The 20,451-nt window shown below is 40.8% G+C and overlaps 1 protein-coding gene and 1 long non-coding RNA gene across 2 annotated transcripts; one reads left to right on the forward strand and one right to left on the reverse strand.

Moving 5' to 3' along the window:
• On the forward strand, positions 1,557-3,614 carry LOC110435276. Its single transcript, XR_002452911.1, has 3 exons — positions 1,557-1,737; positions 1,832-1,899; positions 3,437-3,614. It is a non-coding gene; the product is annotated as an uncharacterized LOC110435276 (long non-coding RNA).
• LOC8062644 (obtusifoliol 14-alpha demethylase) lies at positions 11,282-13,461 on the reverse strand. The gene is made up of 3 exons (XM_021462119.1): positions 13,081-13,461; positions 12,967-13,041; positions 11,282-12,295 (listed from the first exon to the last, which is right to left on the reverse strand). The coding sequence occupies exons 1-3, from the start codon at positions 13,459-13,461 to the stop codon at positions 11,282-11,284; spliced, it is 1,470 nt and encodes a 489-aa protein (XP_021317794.1).

The following is a 20,451-nucleotide window of genomic DNA, read 5'->3' on the forward strand; positions in this document are numbered from 1 at the left end:
CATGACCCATTCCCATTTTCTCTCCTATTTTTTTTTGTTCTTGAGATCTTGGTTGTTTTGGAGTCCACAAATTATTCAGACCAATCTTTCATCATCTCTAATATATCCCATCATGGGAACCCAAACTTCTCCCTTCATTAACTAAATGGATCAAGATGAGTCTCTTCTCTTACTTCATGCCCAAACCAGCCCAACACCCCTCTCTTCTTGTAGCATTAACACTGATGGCCTCTCTTCCCTGTACCATGCAAAGATAATAACACTTTAAACCATTTTCTCACCTCCTTTACTTTCCCCCTTCATCAATCTCTCTTATCTGTTTCTCCCTAAGTGCATGAGTAAGAGGACAAAAATTGTTGGGCATCCACGGCGCGCAGCCATGCACCCTTAATTTCACAGCAGCTCATGATGCATTCCTTAATTTCCCTTGGACACAACACATTATATTTCCCTAAACAACAACGTTTACTTTACTAGTTTTGCTTTCTCATCAATTGCATGCAAGGAGCAGCAATATTGTGTCATTATGATGCTGCCCCTTCCCTCTCCTGGTGCCTTTCTTCCCATTCCATCATGCAAAAGACAACCACATTTGTTCCCATTTAATCTCCTCTAATTCCCATTGTTTCTCACATCATCAATTGCATGAATGCACGCACATAACTGCAGCAATACCACCTCCTTCCAGTCTCTCTCACGCAGAAGGCTCCCTCTCCTTCCTCTCCTATAAATAGAACATCCCTTGCTCTCTACAATGCCTTTTGCATTCCTGCTGTTCTCCTCTCCCTTTTGGGCGCCCCTCCCTCTTACACATGAAGGGGAAGACAGGAACCATAGATATGGCTGCCCCCTTCCAATGCCCTTCCACTCATGCAGAAAATGCAGCAAATGTTACTCCTTTAACTCCCTTTACAAGCCACTAGTTATTCTCCTTCACCACTCCCTAATCTCAAGAGTGAAAGCTGATGAAACAGAGCCCATCTCTCCTCTTTTTCCCACGCACAACCAGCAGCCTCCTCTCCTTCAATTCCTTTTTGATAGCACCCATTTTAACTCCACCTTATTTCCCTTAAAGTGCATGCACCCATGCAGCAATTGGCAACCATAACTTCTCCTCCTTTCACTTCCTCACGATTAACCAGCAGCTGGGCGCCTTCTCCTCTCCTCACTCCCTCATGCAAGCACCAGAGAAGAAACATCTCATCTTCTTCTCTTCCTTCCCCATGGCTGCCATCTCTTCCATATGTTTTCCTCTCCTTTCTCCACAACAACAGTAGCCGTGTCCCCTCTACTTCTCTTCTCACCCTCATGCATACACTAGAGAAGGAGAACCTACATCTCCTCCCCATCCTCTACCATGGACGTCCCTTCTCTCCCCTCCAAAATCCTCTCCATTCTCTCCATCAAAGAGCAGTGCTCTCACTGCTGCAATTTGTTTTGCCTCTGCACCATTCATTTTGAAGCCTAAACATGTTGATTACGTTGTCGTCATCCTCTTCTATACAGAGCTCATGGGTTGCAACCAAGGTGAGGTCGCCCCCACCTTTTCTCTTTCAGTATGCTAACCATTCTCCATCCCTAATCCTCCTCTCTGATCAATTTTGTCTACCATGGATGTATCATATGGCGGAATCATTTTGACCGTCCTGGGTGAATGCTTGCTGCCGACATCAAAATCGAAGATCAACCCATCACCCACACTTGATCTTGCAGCAACGTCACCCTCATCATCTTAAGGTCATGTTTTGCTGATGCACCCCTAAATGGATGCCACTTTGATGTTCCTCCCCATCTCACAAGCCTGCAGTAGTTACCCCTATGCTTATCGCAGGTTATCTTGTCGCTGATCGTCAGCGTCAATTCTCCATCGAGGTCGTTGCCTGCTGCATATATCCCCATGTGAGAACCCACACTTTCCTCTCTGAAATATATGTTGATCTCCACTGCAATTTTTATGTCATAAATCATGATTCCATCAATTATATGATGTTATATTTCTAAGTGTGTTGCTGTCCCGTACAAAGAGCAGCTGCACGGTCGGTTGACATACATGTTCCCAGCAATGTATAATCTCGTTCACAAATTTCTTTGAACGACATGTGTTTCATATCCTTGAGAACATCTCATCAAAAAATGATGGCCTTAGAGCTCAATACGAAAGAGTTATAAATGTTCTTGTGCATGATGTCTCTGCTGCCCCGCAGCAGAGTTCCTACTGGTTGGCATGTGTGTACCAGATGTTCCATCGCTCCAGTGACCGTGTTCTTCAACCAAATGTGTTTCATATCCTTGCACACACACCTGAGAAATTTAATGACAATAGGATTCAAGATAAAAGAGATATTATTTTTCTTGTGCTCACTATCCCTCCTGCCCTGCAGCCCACGATGCAATCAGTTGGCACATGTGTTCCCAAAAATCCGTTACTCCATTTGACAAATCCTTTACCCACATGTGTATCATGAAATTGCACATGTTTCCGCAAGTTAGTGTGGCCATAGGTGCCACGATGGCCGAGATATTGATGCCTCAATATTTGTCTTCCCTGCTATCCAGAAAACAGCTATGTCACTTGCTTTGTATTCTTGTTTCCTGAATAACCAATGGTCGAAACATCATGTTATTTTGTAGTAACATACTTTGTATATATTCCCCAACAACCCCACAAAACATATCATCATTCAGGCTTTGTTATAACCATGCAAACACTTATCATAACCACCGCTGTCCGCCCGCGTTCATGTTATGGATGCATCGGTGCTTTAGTGCGTTTCTCGCTAAACCGCTGCGTGAACCACCAAATCCTTTATCCAACATATCTATCATATCCTTGCACATGACTCTGAAAACTTTGGTGGTCAACTATGTTATGATGGTAGAGATATTAATTCCATAATGGTGGCTACCCCTGCTGCAAAAACAGCAGTAACCTGGTTTTACAATAATGTTTTCCATTCATCTAAGTGTTCCCATATAACATCTACATGTCCCTAGAAGAACTCATACATCCTTATGAAGTAATATTCAGTAACTTTGATAACTTTCTATATGTGTTTCCCTCACATCATCCTCGGCAACTTCTAGCTATAGACGTCCACTACCACCTTTTTCATGTCATGTTCTATAACCGGAAATCAATCTTCTTGACAATATCATGCCAATATCATCATCCTATCATGCTTCTCCAAATCATATCCTATGTTTAGAACATAATACATATCTTACCCTTTCAATTCTAAAGAATGTGTTTCTGTTCTGAACTTCACCATTGTTCATCCATATCCTATCCTCTTCCATCTATACATTTGATCGTTTGAATATTTAAACCATAGCTTTTGTTTTTAGTTGGTTTTGTGCTCAGTGATCATAGTTATAAGCCCTACGTGTTTAAAACCTTTATGTCTTGTTGTTGTAATGATTGGTGTACTGTTTCTAGGTTTATGTATGATGCTTGTGCTGGTTGCTATCGATGTTATAGTGGAGCTACATGAGGAGCAGATCTTTGTAAAGTGGAACCACCAACAAGTGTTTGAAAGGCAAGTGTAACAAAGGCTTCCTTGTACCTATGAACATTGTTTAATTCATACATATGCATGTGTCTAAATTGAAATGCCTATAAGGACATTACCTAGATAATTCTTGTACCACATATCCTTGTTTCCTATGGGTTGGTATGCATGTTGGATAGTTGCTGCTGCGCAAAACCAAAGCTAATAATTTAACTTGATTAATGATATATGCAATGTGATAAAATGGTGCTTTTTAGCAACATGGACCAAGGGCTGGAGCATGGTTTTTGAGTGCTCTAGATTCCTCTCTCTAAGGACTTAATCCTGAAGCGGCCACCCAAGAGGTATCGTACAACCCCGAGTGTCACATGGCTCTGATCTTAATCAAGTAACTAGTACGTCTCTAGCTTGTTAGTGGTTACCGAAAGGCGCAAGAGGGGGGTGCCTCGTGGTGTATAGTTTTGCTCCTACCTTGTTGTGTACAGTGCCGCGACCACATGTGCCTCTTGGAGGAGGTCTCTATGCACACTTGCTGCTGAAACCTCGCGGCTACTAACTAGTTAGGGTGTCTAGTGAAAGGTTATGTAGTGAAACCCTGCCGCACTTCCTTGGGAGGTGATATGGGGTCGACAGGCCCCTGACACATGGGAATCACGGCTCAGTGGGTAAAGTTGTACAAATTCTGTAGAATTCTTTGAACTGATATATCAACCGTGCTCACGGACAGGAGCGGCCTGGATCCTTCTTGATTAGTGGTTACTTGGATGTTTTGGGAATGATGTTAATATTGACAAATATTACTTCAACATGGGCTGGTTTATCACTAAAGTAGTGACTCAGGTTTAATAAACTATGACCAACTAAAAGTTTTAATCGTAGTCAAACAGTGTCAAGCCTTTGAGCCTTCATGAACCCCCTTGTTCTACTTGCTGTGTATGGTGCGCTCCCACTTGCTTTATAATCAACAAAAATCTCGGATGGGTACCAGATGGTGATTCAAAGGTGGAGTTCCCTGAGATGTTTCAAGTGCTCTAGGTGAGTGTACCCCCATTCAACCATCCCTATGGAGTATGGAGACCCAAAGTGAAGATTAAGATTAGTTTTCGCTATGGTTTGTAATAAATGTAAGCCATGTTATAACTATGTTCTGATATATATAATGAAGCACTGTTCTTGATATTCTCTATATTTGTCGTTGTATGTGTCGTGTGGACATCCTGGGCACACATATAGTTAGCGCCTGGTCTCCTTTGGAAAACTGGGTGCAACACTAGATGAACGAATCTAGAATCCTGAGAGTAGCGTCCAGCTCTACTTGAACCGTGCTAGACGTCTAAACTATAAACTTGAAGAACTAGAGCTCTAGTTCTAATCTCTGGAAACCCTAAACTTGTATCTACTCTTGACAAATGAATAGGAGGAATTGTGGCTCTATTCTGGAGGGGTTCTACCTCTTTATTTATAGTCTGGTGGGGTCGACGTGCGCTGCAGGATCAAACTGACCTAACACACGGTCGAGATGCATCCTAGGAGGCGGCGAAGGAAGCTTACAGATGCTCGGGCCGAGAAATCCTAGGGGCGCAGACCGGCACCAGGTGGGGCCGGCCGGCCCCACTATTGACGGTCGATAACATCAACTTTTATTAGAACTTTAGACCCAAAGGAAAACATGAAAACACACTAGTCTAGGGTTTAAACTGACAATTTCCACGAGTTTTGAATATTCTGTATTTTCCAGGGTTTATTTCAGAAAAGCTGAAAAGAGGGATTCAAGCGCAAAATAAACATGAAACTTATCCGCTACGAGAGACATCACGGGAAGACTCAGGAACCTTCTAGAAGACACCCGAAGCAACGGGGGGTGGGGGGGTACGATTCCACCAGGTGGGGCTAGCCGGCCCCACCATAGGGCCGGGCGGTGCCCTGCTGCTAGGGTTTTCCTCCCCCTTCTGGAATGTTCCTCCACCGCCTCTCCTGATGCATCGTAGCCCTTGGTTAAGTCGGTTTGATCCTACGGCGCACGCACATCCCACCGGACTATAAATACATGGGTAGACCCCCCTAGAGGAGGAACTCATTCATCAAGGCCTCAAGCCATCAAGCATCAAGAGCCTTCTAGTTCATCAAGAGCCTTCTAGTTCATAGTTCTAGTTAGCTAGATTAGAAGTAGAGGAGATCTAGTTATTCATCGGGATCTGGAGCCCTGGCGTCAGTCTGGAGCGCAAGAGTTTGGTAATAGATCTAGTTCTTACTTTATTCAATTGTATATTAGGGATACTTTACTCCTAATAGATTCATATGTTCTTAATTGTAATAGTTATTGTCTACTTTGATTATATGTCTAGGATAGTTAGTTTGATCTTATTAAATTCATGTAATTGCTCGTGTAGTTTACCTAATCAATCATTGGGTAGATGGTAGACAATATTTAGACGTGGTGTCTAGATATCTTGTTTCTCTGCGAGTGCACCCTGACGTGCCGGGACGTGTGGTAGTCCACGCAGGTGACAGCTGCGTTTTTTCCTCTGTAGTCCACCCTCCATACGTAGGTCTAGCATGGGCACAGTCGCGAAGGAGGTGACCCTTGTGTCTTAATATGCTCATTAGTTGATGCCTCTTTACATGTGATTATGATATAGAGTTGACTTAATAATGATTTCTAGATGTAATTGCACTAATTAGAGTTATTCATTGATGTAGTTATAGAATTACCTTAGATCTAATTCCCTAGTTTATCCAATGGCTAACTATGATTATGACTAATAGATGCTCTGATGATTATTCATAATTATGATACTTTATGATTATGCTATCACCCATATTTATGCATATTTATCTTGTGACCTCTGCTTGTTATGAGTAGATTAGACAACATTGGTATTATCATTTATTCATCCTATATAGTTTCTTATTAATATAATAGATTATAGTTTATTACATAGCCTTTCCTAGTGGTATAAATATAAATCGACAACCTGGATGAACTCCCTAGGTAAAATGCTACAACAGTATGATTATCTATCCGCTTGCAGAACCCATTTAGTTTACAAACATGTTATATTCATATCTTTTATATCTGCCTAGTCACATTAGTACATGTGAATCTATAATAATTTCCTAGCAATATAATTAGGGATGACAACCTACTTGATGTTTAGGAATGTTAGTAATTAAGAAGTGGCTAGTTGCTAAATGACATGTTACTTATATACCGAGCATTTCTGGCATTGTTGCTAGAGGTAGGGTTTATCTCTGTTTTTAGTAATGACGGTAGTGAACGTCAACACCCACCCTGTGGCTCCCCGTGCCCCGCTTTCTCTCGTGTGTTCCAGAAGGTTTTCCCCCAATCTGATGGCGGTTGATTTGCTTTGCGGTCAAGTTTCGTGATTTTTATGCATTTTAATCCCTCTTTCTAGCCTTTTATGGATGAATACCTAGAAAACAGACAATTCACCAAAACTCATGGAAACGGTAAGTAATAACCCCTATGTTTCTATTATTGATATCTTTTTAGCATTAGTTGACGGTATAAAATTGGTACTTAAGAACCGTCAACATGTATAATGAAGTATCTCCATTAATTTTCTCATAAATTACCATTGGCATATTGATAACATTTGCTTTGAAGTCACAAACAACTTCTTGGAATATGTGAGGTCCAATGTCTATAGGGATGACTGTTAACGGTAGTTATTATTCATCATGAACCATCAAATTTGTGTATATAAATGATCACCAATAGAAACTTAGGGGTTGTAACTAACAATTTCCACAAATTTTGTCGAATTATATTTTTCTGCAGGGTTATTCCAGAATATAAAAGGAGGATTAAAACATCAAATAAAACAAAACTTAACCATGGTAAAATATGGATTAGAAAACTCTACAAAGATCAAGAAGACATCATGCAAAAACGAGCCCCAAAAGGATTCTTGGGAGGATCGATCGGTCTCCCCCTTGTGCTAGCCAGCCTCTCCCTAAGTGGTTGGCCAAGGGAAGGAGATTATCATCATACCCTGGCTATTATGCAGTACACGTCACTAGTCTGAGCCTAGTGTAATTATACTGTGCCCCCGGGCATGGTCTATAAATACCCACGGTGCTCGTTTAAGGAAAATGTTTAATCTGTTCCAAACAAATTATTGGGTATTTAATCCACATTTTTCTCATTGCCTTGCATACCTTTACCCTCGCTCATCCCTACGTGATAGCTTGGCCACTTCCCTGTGGGAAAACCATGGCCTCTCCCCCCGTGCCCCTTAGCGGGTTTGAGAGTGTAACACCCGATTTTAAAAACAAAATCAGATATGCACCATATGTGAGTTTTAGAAGACGAACCTCACATATAGCTACAAATAAGAGGTACTATCAAAGGACAACGCATAAATTATATAACGTACATAATAAATTAGAAACAACCTTAGGCAGCAAACCACGGAAGATAACTCCAAACTTCGGGTATTAACTTCACTCTACAGGATCCAACTGACTGGTTGATCACAAGCCCAATACTTCTCCTGAGGTGTGGGGGAGATAGCAAGAGTGAGTCCATGACGCGAACTTCGCAAGTATAGCAACTAGATAGTATAGATCCCACGGTCTCATGATCAATGTGACATAAATAATATATAGCATTAAACAATAAACATGAGCATATTTATACAACAAGATTCATCACCCTTAATGTAAGAATCGCCAAAGCCGCTCGTGACCGTGAGCACGGCTAGTATACCAGTTTATTAAACACTCTGCAGAGGTCGTACATCTTTACCCATGAGTCATGATTTACCCTTTCACTCGAGGTAGCTAACCTCTTAACCCCCTTCCAAGGGAGGCCGGCAGGGATCACTATGAAGTCTTTCAAAGGTTCGTCTAACAAGTTAGGCCCACTTGGTTTTTGGTAGTCAGTCCGTGTGATTCTACCCCACAAGGAATCCACGGTCTGCTATCCCCCATTTGCGCCACGCGGGTAACCTCTAACAAGCTAGAAAAGTTACTCATACTTGACTAAAGCTAAAGCCATCATAGCCCTCATGGTTGCACTTTCATCCCGGTTATCACATACGAATAAATCTTCAGGTTGCTAAAAAGTCATTATTATCATTTGTTGCTTTATATTAATCTAGGCACAAGATCATGGTCATAGAATTAAAACTCAAATGCTACACTTGCCTTTATCCAATTGCTCCTCCTAGTCCTGCTGATCTTACTTGCTTCCAAGGCTCTCATCTTGATCACCGAAGTAATGCCCACTGTCTAATCTCGATCATCGATCATCAACACACAAACAATCAGAGACAGACATACACGAAACAAACAAGATTACAATTAGAACAGTACACCAGCAGTAAATAAATGTAAATAAAAGTTTTCCAAAATTATCTACACGCTGCTACGATCACGTCAACGCAAAATTCACGCAAAAAGGAGTTACTACGCGAATTCTACGCATTAAACGGGACTGCAAAGGCTATCTACGGACTTGTAATTATCTAGGAAACCTAACAGTGGTGAACCTAGACAACAATGGTACCAACGAGAAGCTTATGAAATTATGAAACTAACGCAACTTGAACGGATCAAATCGGAGCTAAAATGGAGAAAATATAAATTTTCTAAGATTTTCTTTAGAAAAGTAATTAATTAAATAGGATCACCAAATTAAAATGTTTCAAACTGATAAAACAGTTAGACTAACATTTAGATCTCACAAATGCGAACCTAACATAAGTTGAACGGGTCAAATCAGAGTTAAAACAAATATTTTAAGGCCAAAACAAACTCAGTGATATTTTTGTAAATATAGAAAACGTATTTTGAAAAAAATCGGCAGACTTTACGTTTTCAAAATTAGAAAGTGTATTCCTTCATATGCACTTTGGACCACGGGTTACAATACGCAGAATAACAGGGGCTCTTTAGCAAAATATGCGACAAAGGGGTATGGAGCGCTCCTGGCCATCGGATTCAAGATCGACGGCCGGGATTAGACGGGAGGGAGAGAGGGCGGCGCCGGCGGCCGGAACAGGGAAAGAGCGGCGGTGCACCATTGCTGGAGCGAGCAAGGTCACCGGAGATGGGTGTTAGCGCGCTGCGGTGCACTATTTTCCAAATCACGAGTACCGGGAGAAAGAGCAGGGCAAGACGAGTTCGTTCCCGCCCTTTTTGCGGCCAGGGACACCACCAACACAGGGGGTTCTCGGTGGCGCCATGCCGGCGGCCTCGGAGCTCGTGGCTAGGACACGAGGAGGCACCAAATCGCGCGGAACTTGATCGAGAAGAACGTGGGGAAGGAATGGACCTCACCAGTGCGAACATAGGAGGCGGAGATGACTCGAATCAGTGGGACGACGTGCGGTGGTCGCGGCGGTTTTCGGCGAGCTCTCTATGCGTTCAAGGACGAGGGCAGAGATGGGGAGAGAGCAAATGGGGAAGAGGAAGGGGGCTCGGGCGCGCGTGTGACTCAAAAGGGTGAGCCGAGGGGGGGACGGGGAAGTGGAGAGCGGGGAGCGGGCGCGGCGTCGGGCGGTTCCTGAGCGCGAGCGACGGGGGAAGACGGTTGGCGAGGAAGGAGGTGACAAGGTGGCCCCACCTGTCAGTGGAAAGGAGAGAGGGAGGGAAGAGGGTGGCCGGCTCGGCCTCGGCCCAGGAAGAGAAGGGGAGGCGCGGGGAAGGGTTGGGCGAAAAGGCCGAAAGGAGAAGAGGGGGAAAGGAAGAAGGTTTTTGCCATTTTATTTTTCAAATAAATTTTCCAATTGCATTTTTCCAAATGAATTTTTGAGCAAATTGACATTTTGTTTTTAAAACAATCACCACAATAAAATGCACTAGCATGCATGCATCAAAATGTTTTCTAAACTTATATTAAATTTTAATTTCCCAAAAATTATTATTTTTCCTATATTTTGATTCTCACAAAATTGACTCAATAAATCGAATTTCGACTATTTTAAAGAAGGTAATTTTTAGGGTGTTCCAGAGATGCTAGGAAATACCCCACATCGTATGAACACCTCCAACAAAACAATTAAGATTAAAATCTTACACTTGAAAAACAGTATTCCCTTGAAGATATACTTGTTCACCACACTTGAAGAGATTTGTTCAAGTGTGTGAGCTTGTGGAAGAAGTAGGGGAGTGGATAGGGTCATTTTATAGACACTCATTAATAGAGGTGGACATTATAAGGTAGCCGCCTCTATTAATCATTAACAGAGACCAAGGCTTTATGAAGCCTGCTTCTATTAATCATGATACAGTGGAGGTGGTTGCATTAGAAAGCCTGCTTCCATAAATGCATTAATATAATAGATATGGACACTTAAGTTGACCATCTTTGTTAATGTATTAAGAGAGGTGGGCCTTCTAAGTTAACCATAATTGTTATGGAGCATTAACAGAGGCAGAGCCTCTCCTTTGATGCTCCTCTCCATTAGCAAAGACGGCACCAATTTGTTCCAGCCTTTACTAATCTATTTTGCTAGCCACTCAATCGCACCTCATCAACAGTCCTTATTTCTCCAACCATAATAAAATTTCTCTTTTATTATTATTATGCTAAGCAGCTAGATCTCCAAAATTGCTAGTCAGGGCAATGTTCAATGAAATCTTTCATATGGCAGAAAAAGAACATACACCATTTCCAATTTCATTGTACATTTGTATGAGACTTTGGCAATGCCTTGCTCAATGGTACAACAACTGTTCGCATACAGATATATGTTTATTACACATACCAGCACATAAAAATACAGTCCATAAATAAATAACCCTCAGTTTTCCAACACGTTCCTAGGTACCATCCGTCTTTTGTAACTCACCTCCACTTTCCCTCTAGGTTCTGGGGCAATCATTAGCCAATCAGTCTCGGGGAATGATGACACCAACTTGAGCTCAAAGTTCCTCAGCAAATAGCTCCATATCACCTTCACTTGCATATAGGCATAAGCTTCACCAGGGCATGCATGTCTTCCACCACCGAACGAGTTGTAAGTGAACTTGCCACCAACTCTATCTTCCTCCCTTCCATGACTAAACCGGTGTGGGTCATACACATCAGGGTCCTTGTAAATATGAGGAATGTTATGGTTTATCAGTAGAGGGCTTGCAATGGTATGTCCTCTTGGAATTTCATACTCGTAGCCTTCTCTGGTCTGCACGGTGAAGTTCTTGTGCACCTTGCGAAGAGATATTGGTATTGGAGGGTGCATCCGCAGTGCCTCCTTGATGCAATTGTGTAGGAAGCTCATCTCTAGAAGGGTATTGTAGTGTATGTTGTCACCATGTTTCTTGACGATGTCCTGCTGCTCTTCAAGGGCAGCATCCAAGCACTCTGTGTGCCTTAGAAGGCGAGCACCTATCCATGTGCTGGCTGTCGTGCTTGTGTGCTTTGCAGCAAAGAGGATGGAAATTATGAGCCCAGTAACCTCAGTTTCAGTCGTGGGGCGGCCATCCTTGTATTTGGCATCCATCAGGTTTTGCAAAACATCCTCCTCAACTCGGTTGGAGCTCTTACGCGATCGAACAATCTCAGTGAAAATGCTTGCGATCCTAGCATGCGCCCTGTCGCGGCGTTGAGCCGTCGGTGTTGGGGCATATGGAAACAACAAGCTGGTCAGCTGCAAGCCATTATCTGTAAGTTCATCGAATGCAGAGAAAACCTCGTCGAACATCTTCTCCCGAACCTCTTTCCCAAGTAGGCAACGGGCTGAGATCAAGATGAGTAACTGGACCAGCTCTTGCTTTAGATCAACCGTACCTTGCTGTCCCCATTTCGCAAAGTATTCCTGTGTACCAAATGAATGATCATCACAAACATAGCAACAAACATGTACTCTTCCTGACAACAAAAACTTGTTTTCCTAGATGATAATACAATGACACGGTATTAATATTTAATTATTGTGCCCACTACAGGTTTATTCTTAAAATAAAATCCTATCCTATAGGTTACCTGTTATGTTATAACATTACTTCTCAAAGCAAATAATATTTTCTTTCAGAAAAAAGGGAAGTGTTTCAGCACGAGTACACTCCAGATTAATTCATATATGTCATAATTTTCCAGTTAACAATAATGGAACTATGGAAGTCTGACTTTCATGCTTCCCAATAATACTGGATTTGCTTTCCTTACAGATAATGCAAAGAAACACAATAGGATATCCACTTACATGAAAAAAACTCCAAAATCAGTTCAAATCATGTCAAACTTATTTTGATGGTTTTGACAACAAAACTCTCGGTTATTTCATTATTTGTTCTTTCTCGGTTGCTCTTACTAAAAATTGGATACTTTTTGGATAATGTGTATATAACTATATCTTTATAATTGCATTATTAGTTTTCTCACAAAACATCAAATTTGTGTGTGTGTGTAAGAGAGAGAGAGGGAGAGGGAGAGGGAGAGAGAGAGAGAGAGAGAGAGAGAGAGAGAGAGGAATGTTATATCACTTACTTCCACTTCCTGAAGCATGGGAGCAACATGGCACCTCACCTTAGATGGTCTTAGTGCATCAACATAGAAGCGAATCTGCTCAGTTCGGGTGGCGCTATCAACAGCATTGGTGACACCTTTGCCAAACATAGGGACAGTGAACTCAAGGATTTTACCATGACTGATCTCAGACTGCAATCCCTGGTAAAAATGAGCCGAGACCTCGGGCCCAACAAGGAACGTTATTTTCATCCCGAAGAAACTTATAGTGAACACACTTCCAAACTTTGTGTATTGCTCCTCAAGCGTGGCTCTCAAACCCTTGGAACGAAGCATACGCAGAAGTAGAATGGCTGAGGTGATGCCAGTAATAACCGCAGGGGAGCGAGGCAGGGCATTATTGCATGATGGTGCCAGATCACCTGTTTTTCTTCCCCATGCAACCTTGGTGATTACAGCAGCGATGAAAACAAGTGCAATGGAGAATGCCACTGCATCACTGTTTACCATGTCCATGCTGCAGTTGTATATATTGATTGACCTGTAGAAACAACAAGCGGCCTGTAATAAGAATACGAAAAGTATTGCTGGAAGATTATTCCACAGACAGGGAGGGGGGGGGGGGGGCAGGCTTCTTACATGTAGCAAAATAAAAACAACTGCATGGATTTTAGTACATTTACAATGCAAGTGTGGTAGCCACTTACCTGACACGCTAATGCATGATAACGTGCTACACACGTTCCTTGTAAAGGAAAGGACACGCGCTGGTTCGATATGGAAAAGCCACGCTAATGCATGATAACTACTGCTAATTAACTGCCAGCTGATAAACGATTAATAGAGGATGAGAGGTTCTTAAACTAAGATAGGAGGCTGGTTCTTAAAATGATCTGCCCATTGCAAGACGATCTTCAAAAGAATGAAAAGTTGTAGTACAATTTTTATATTAAAGCGTTGAATTTACAAGGCCCAACATACTGATCCTGGAAACAGGAGTGACTTTTCAAAGCTCAAGATGCTCTCGACTACCAAACGAGCAAGCAACTCCACTAATGAGGAACTCCTGGTTTCAAAACCTGGTCAATCACACAGTCCCCATGACTTTCTTTAAAAAAAATCATTTCTGCAACTTCCTTTATTTGAATAGTAAGAAAATTATAGCCACAACTTATCTGCATATATAACATTTTACGTAGTAATCTATCAACACAGCTTTTCATTATGACTATTAAATTTCATCAGAGTTTCATGGGCATTAATTATATTAATATGACACCATATCAATGAAGAGAGATGATAAGAGTTTTGTGAGGGTAGAGAGTTTCATAGGAACGAAACTCTTCTACACTGTTTCCAAAATCTAAATAAGTTAAAATATGTGATATGAAATCTCTATTGAAACTGGCCTTAGGGTTGCATTGGGTTTGTAGTTAGAATATATTGTAATGATCTAAGGCCTCGTTTAGTTCACCCTAAAAACTAAAAAGTTTTCAAGATTCCCCATCACATCGAATCTTGCAGCACATACATGAATCATTAAATATAGATAAAAGCAAAAACTAATTACACAGTTTACCTGTAAATCACGAGACGAATCTTTTAATCCTAGTTAGTTCATGATTGGATAATATTTGCCACACACAAACGAAAGTGCTACAGTAGCGAAATCCAAAAACTTTTCGCATCTAGACCTAACATTTGCTTTCAAAAACAATATCTTTATGAGACTTAGTCCCTCTGTCCACGAAAGAATCAATTCCTAGAATCTATGCCAGTTAAATTTTTTTAAGTTTAACTAACTTTATAGAAAAGAGTAACATCTATGACATAAAATGTGCATCATATGAAAATATATTCTATGATGAATCTAATTATACTAATTTGATATCATAAATATTAGCATTTTTTTTTAGAAATTTGGTCAAAATTTAAAAAGTTTGACTTAGAACAACTCTAGAAATTGACTCTTTCATGGACGGAGGGAGTAACGACTAAAGTGTGATCCTGAAGGTCATACCAAGTCAAACAGTATTATATTTTAACTAGAGGGTATAGCTTTTAATCAAAAAATAAATAAATAAATAAAGGGCATATCCGGCACTGTGTAGTAGGGGGGTTAAGCTCATCCTATCATCGTGAAACCCAAATGGCCCCTTTATTGCTCTGCCACAATTATTGACCTCCAAGAAAGTGAGTCAAACAACAGGTTTATGATTCCGTTTGGTTCCGGCCACAATTCACCATAACTAACCTTAGTCAAGTGTAGTAAGCCAAAAAACAATATGGTTAGAAAGTTTGGAGCCATACTTTGCTATGATTAAGCAAATGTCGTTACAATTTTTTTACTACTTTATAATATGTGGAGCCTAAAAGAATTTTTTTTAAGTTCAGTTATCAACTAAACACTTGCAAACCTGGTTAAATGTGTCTAAGATGAAGTGTGGCTAGCAACCAAATATTCCCTGTGTGTGATGAAACAGGATGAGATATGCGAGGCAATGGATATAATACACCTTCGGGGCCATTTTGATTCACAGACTTGAATCTGGTTAACAGAGTTGTCTGACCACGATTCAACCTCATGTTGAAATGGAATTGGTTCACAATTCGATTCTAATGTTTAGATGGTGATGAGCAAGCAAACTTAGAATCAATTCCCTTGTTTGGTCCAAGGCTCCTTTCTCTCTAGGTATGCAAAACGGGTAACCTGTAAAAATTTAGCTTATTTGCATGTTTGCGCCCCTATTTCTCTCCATTCTGCACAAGCAGATGGAGGTCATTTCTCTCCCTGTCGAACTTCTTCTTTCATTTTGTTAATAGAACTCCAAGTTTCAGTCCTGGTGTCTCTTTGGTTTCTGCAGATCGGAGAGCTAGCACCAGAACATGGAGAAGAAAAGAAGCATAAGCACCACCGATTGGAATCAGAGAGGTCACTCGACTTAGAATCAGAGCAACCTGCGGGGGTCTCGTAGTCGGCTGGTTTCATATTACTGTAAGTCCTACTGAACAACGATATTGAAGTTTTACCGTCCCATTTTCTGGTTTGACGGTCCAATGGAATTAATCAAAGAAATGACAATTTTATCTAATGAATGAAGAGGAGAGATGCGTACCTTCAGATTGATTCAGCACAAACTTAAGCAGTTTTTTCCCTCCAAAGTCCAAAGTCCAACCTCCCTCTCCCACTGAACTGAGCTTGTGCAGAGGACTACCGTTTGTCACGTATTTAAAGTCGCAGCGGGACTAACTGGATCCAATATTTAAACAATAACGTCAGGATCCAAACAACGTCATTTTAAATACACAAGGGACGGCAAGGTGGGAAAGGAGAACCAGGGGATCATGCAAGAGTTTATGTTAGTCTGATTTATTTAGATGTGTTATCTGGCCAGCGTACCAGAAAGATGTGGAAGGAAGAAACTATTCCAGCCTATATTTATGGAAAATGAAGCTAAGTAGAAATCCTAAAAATCATTTGCTCAACATGGTTCCCGTAAGAGTTAAGGATTGGTTTGGTTTAGCTCTATTGAAGGGTGTTTTCCATAAACATCCAAAATCAGTTGTTGAGTATAATTTTTTGGTACTCTTGAAGACACTAGTGTAACACCCCACGTCCAAACACTGCTTATATGGCCCAGCGCGACACGTGGAATGGGCTTGCATATGCGTAGCACCTCTCTTACATCTCTACAACTTTCGTCCACGTATCGTCTAAAAGGGTTAACCTAGAGGTATTACGTTTGGAACAACAAGGATAATAAATTGGCCCTCCCTCTATTGAATGATTTAGCTCTAGCAATAACTATACTACTACAGAAAGCTAATCAACGCCAGCCCCAAAACCCTCCATTACCGATGGTAAACAACAAGGATTATATGTTGGCCCTCACCTACAATTGGATGATTTACTCCGGCAATGCCTACACTACTACAGAAAGCTAATCATCGTCGGCCCTAGAACCCCCATTACTGATGGTTTTGGCTCTCGTTGTTGTAAGCCGGCGGTGATCGACAGCCTTTATTTCCACCAGTTGCACACCGACGGTCACCATTGTTGATTTGATGTACCATACAATGGTGGTGACATCTTACCACCGTCGGCCTCGTGTACCATCCGACAGTTATAATATGTCTGTTGACGTCGGCCCGATATACCTTTTGACGGTGATGATGCATCCATCGACGCCGGTTCAGCGTACTATCCAACGGTGATGATGCATTCATCGCATCCCTACAGATCTAGATTTTACACCTTCTAGGGAGCCCCATCATAGGCTAAACAATGCGATGAGAGGGTTCTTGAGAAAGAGGTTTTTGAAACTTTTGCTGCCGGGACCATTTATCCTGTGCCATAGTGAGTGGGTAAGTCCTATTTAAGTTGGACCCCAAAAGGGTGGAATGACTGTTGTTAAAAATGAAAAGAATCAATTAACCCCCCCCCCAAAGAACTGTCACGCTACCCTTCATTGATGAATATCAAGATAGCGACGGTAACGGATGGGTCTCTTACCCTTGTGCGACGCTCGGATAGGTGATTGCGGCAACAGAGACGCGGCAACGATGAAGATCAAGATGGTTTCGACGGCTGTTGCAGGTTAGTTAGAGGGTGGTTGCACTTGCGATTAGGGTCGAGGAGGGGGTGTAGGCGCTAGGGCTATATAGGAGCCCCTTGGTCTGCATGCTGGCCACACCACAAGGAGAATAGGGGTGAAGGTGGAATCCGAGTCAGAGTCTAGGTTTGAGACGGAAGGAAGACGATGACCTTGACCGGTGGGTCTAGGGCGTTAGCGGCACGGAGTGTGGAACCTGCTGATCAGTGAAATGGTGGGAGATAGGGGGCCGCGATGGAGAGGTTGGCCTCCGGCCCAAGAGAAAAGAGAAGGGAAGGGCCTCGGTTCTAGTTGGGCCGCGCAAGAGAGAGAAGGGTTGCGGGCCAAAATTTAGGGAAGGAGTGAGAGATAAAATAAAATTCTTTTCTTTTTATTTTTAGAAGTTCCAAATCAATTAGCAAATGATTTTGAATTTAGATTCGAACCACTCATCACAAAATTAATACATAGCAGCATACAAGCACAATCATGCAACTACACCTTATAGTTGATTTTAAATTATCTAAGACTATTATTTTTTAAGTTTAAAAGCTCACAAAATGTATATTTAAATAAAATTTTCCTATTAAAAACATGCAATTTTTAGGTCATGCACATTTTTTAGGTTGTTACACTCAGACCTTCTCATAGCATATCCATCAATTACATAGACTTAGATCATGCATATGCTATACCAATGAGTTTCAAGTTCAAAGTAAATCGTTATGTAAAAAAATCTTATCCAAAACTCAGGAGATTTCAAGGTTAAATACTAGGTACTTGAAAGGAATTATAGCATAATAACTATTCATCACTTCTATGTTTAGAGATCATGTAGAGTTCCTATTTATTCAGCTCTTAAACAAAAATTAAAGCAAAGTAGACACACTATTTTTATTTTTTTTCATTTTTAAATCACACATTGTTACTATAAATAAACATATATACTTATTTTGTTTAGTTATTCATTTTTTTCTTGATAGAGAAACTTGAAAATAATAAAAGAAAAGGAAAAGAAATACTTAGTTCAATATAATGGGGTGCCTCTCCCCCAAGAGCTTGGTTGTTATCATAGTTCTCGATACAGCTGTCCCTTCATCAATGGTCGTGGGTCTGTTATCAAATTTCGAACTTCCACTTGTAGAATTTGGGGGATTGACTCCCCTACACTTTATCAGAAGTGTGCCCTGCTCTTAAATAGAAGGTAGAGATCAAGTGTATGGGCTCTGTTGGTGGGAATACACCAATATAACCAAAGCCTTATTTATTTTTCTCTAGCCTTAGGCACATTGACTCATGATAAGGTTGATGTTATGCACATTGTTCATTCTTACAACATGTATGATAAGATCAAAAGGATGAGCATGGATCTAACATTTGGATTGTGACAAAAAGAGTGGAATTTCTTAACCTATATATGGAAGGATTGTTCATATTTATATAATGTATCAAACTTTATACGATTATGACTATCATCTTCCAAAGATATGCAATATTTTAGCCCATTTGGTTAAAACTATGAGATCAAGAATTCTTGATCTCATAGTTTTAACCAAATGGGCTAAAATATTGCATATCTTTGGAAGATGATCAGTCATAATCGTATAAAGTTGTCGAATATGGTGCTATGAACAACTTAAGGAACAAGACATGTTGACGAGACAGGTTGGATCAAGCAAAGTTGTAACTCAAATATGCTTGTTGGAAGGTCAAATCCGCAACTATTGTCATATCTATTCCACAACTCAAGAGAATAGGGGTAATCCTACTAAATCTAGTGGTACACTAAATTAGCAGACATCAAGATCAATTTCAAAATCATTACAACAACTGTTTTCTTGGCAATAGCACCAAAAAGCTTGTTGGTATTTTAAACGCTTACAGATAAATCCGCAAACATATGGATACTATAGTAGCTTTCACCCGGGAGTATTCCAAAGTATCATATTTATTCATAGGGAAGCAATGGTTAAAGAAGTTGATAGTCCACCATCATGTATCTACTAACTAGTATAACGACTAGACTAAAGTGGGGGTGAGTGATAAATGATAAGAGTTATTGTGGCCTGGCTGGCTTGAGTCGACCGTGAATAACCATGGCGGACAAAAACAACGCCTGTCTTGGAGCCCTTACGTACAACGTTGCGCAAAATGAAATGTGTAGTAGTGATAAGCCATACTTTTTCTCTGCCAGCCAATAGTGTTTTTCTCTTATAATAAATCAGCAAATAGTATTTTCAGTCATGGCTTTTTAGACCAGAATTTCATAGTAAAATAAATGAGTAGTCTAGGTAAGCTTAGAGGACAACAATTGAGTTCAAGCTTCCTAAATACTTTTCTATTACATTGGTTCTCTATTCTAGTTTTGACTAGAGGGTATAACTAGTTCATGGGTAAATATAGAGATCACACACACTAACACTTTGGAGTAGTAGTACCTTTCCAGCTCTTGAGGGGTTGAGAAAGTGTAGATGGAGTAAGGCTGCCAAATTCTCTACGAACACCAATCCTAACTGTCACCCTTGGGGCTACCACAACTAACCATAGGATTGGACACAATCTCAGGTAACTTATAATCTAGACACCATGTTTAAATTACCGATTACTACTCTAGTCACACACTATAACTAGAGTACTAATGCAACAACTATACTATCCATACACATGGAAGGCACAAAAGTAGATATACTACACAAAACATTAACCGTGACCTTTTGAAAACATGCTTCAAGGTGGGCAAGAATTTTAATCGCCTTAGTTAATGCCTAGGATTAACCGAGGTAGTTGCTTTTTATTAACCGAGGAGGTTACAAACAACTATGTTAGTTAATCGATTTATGAAGGTGGACAACCTAAAATGCATGCCTCAGTTATTATAGATTAACCAAGATAGTTTATTATAACATAACTGACT

This window comes from Sorghum bicolor, chromosome 5 (genome assembly GCF_000003195.3).
Source record: "Sorghum bicolor cultivar BTx623 chromosome 5, Sorghum_bicolor_NCBIv3, whole genome shotgun sequence".
Classification (NCBI taxonomy): Eukaryota; Viridiplantae; Streptophyta; class Magnoliopsida; order Poales; family Poaceae; genus Sorghum; species Sorghum bicolor.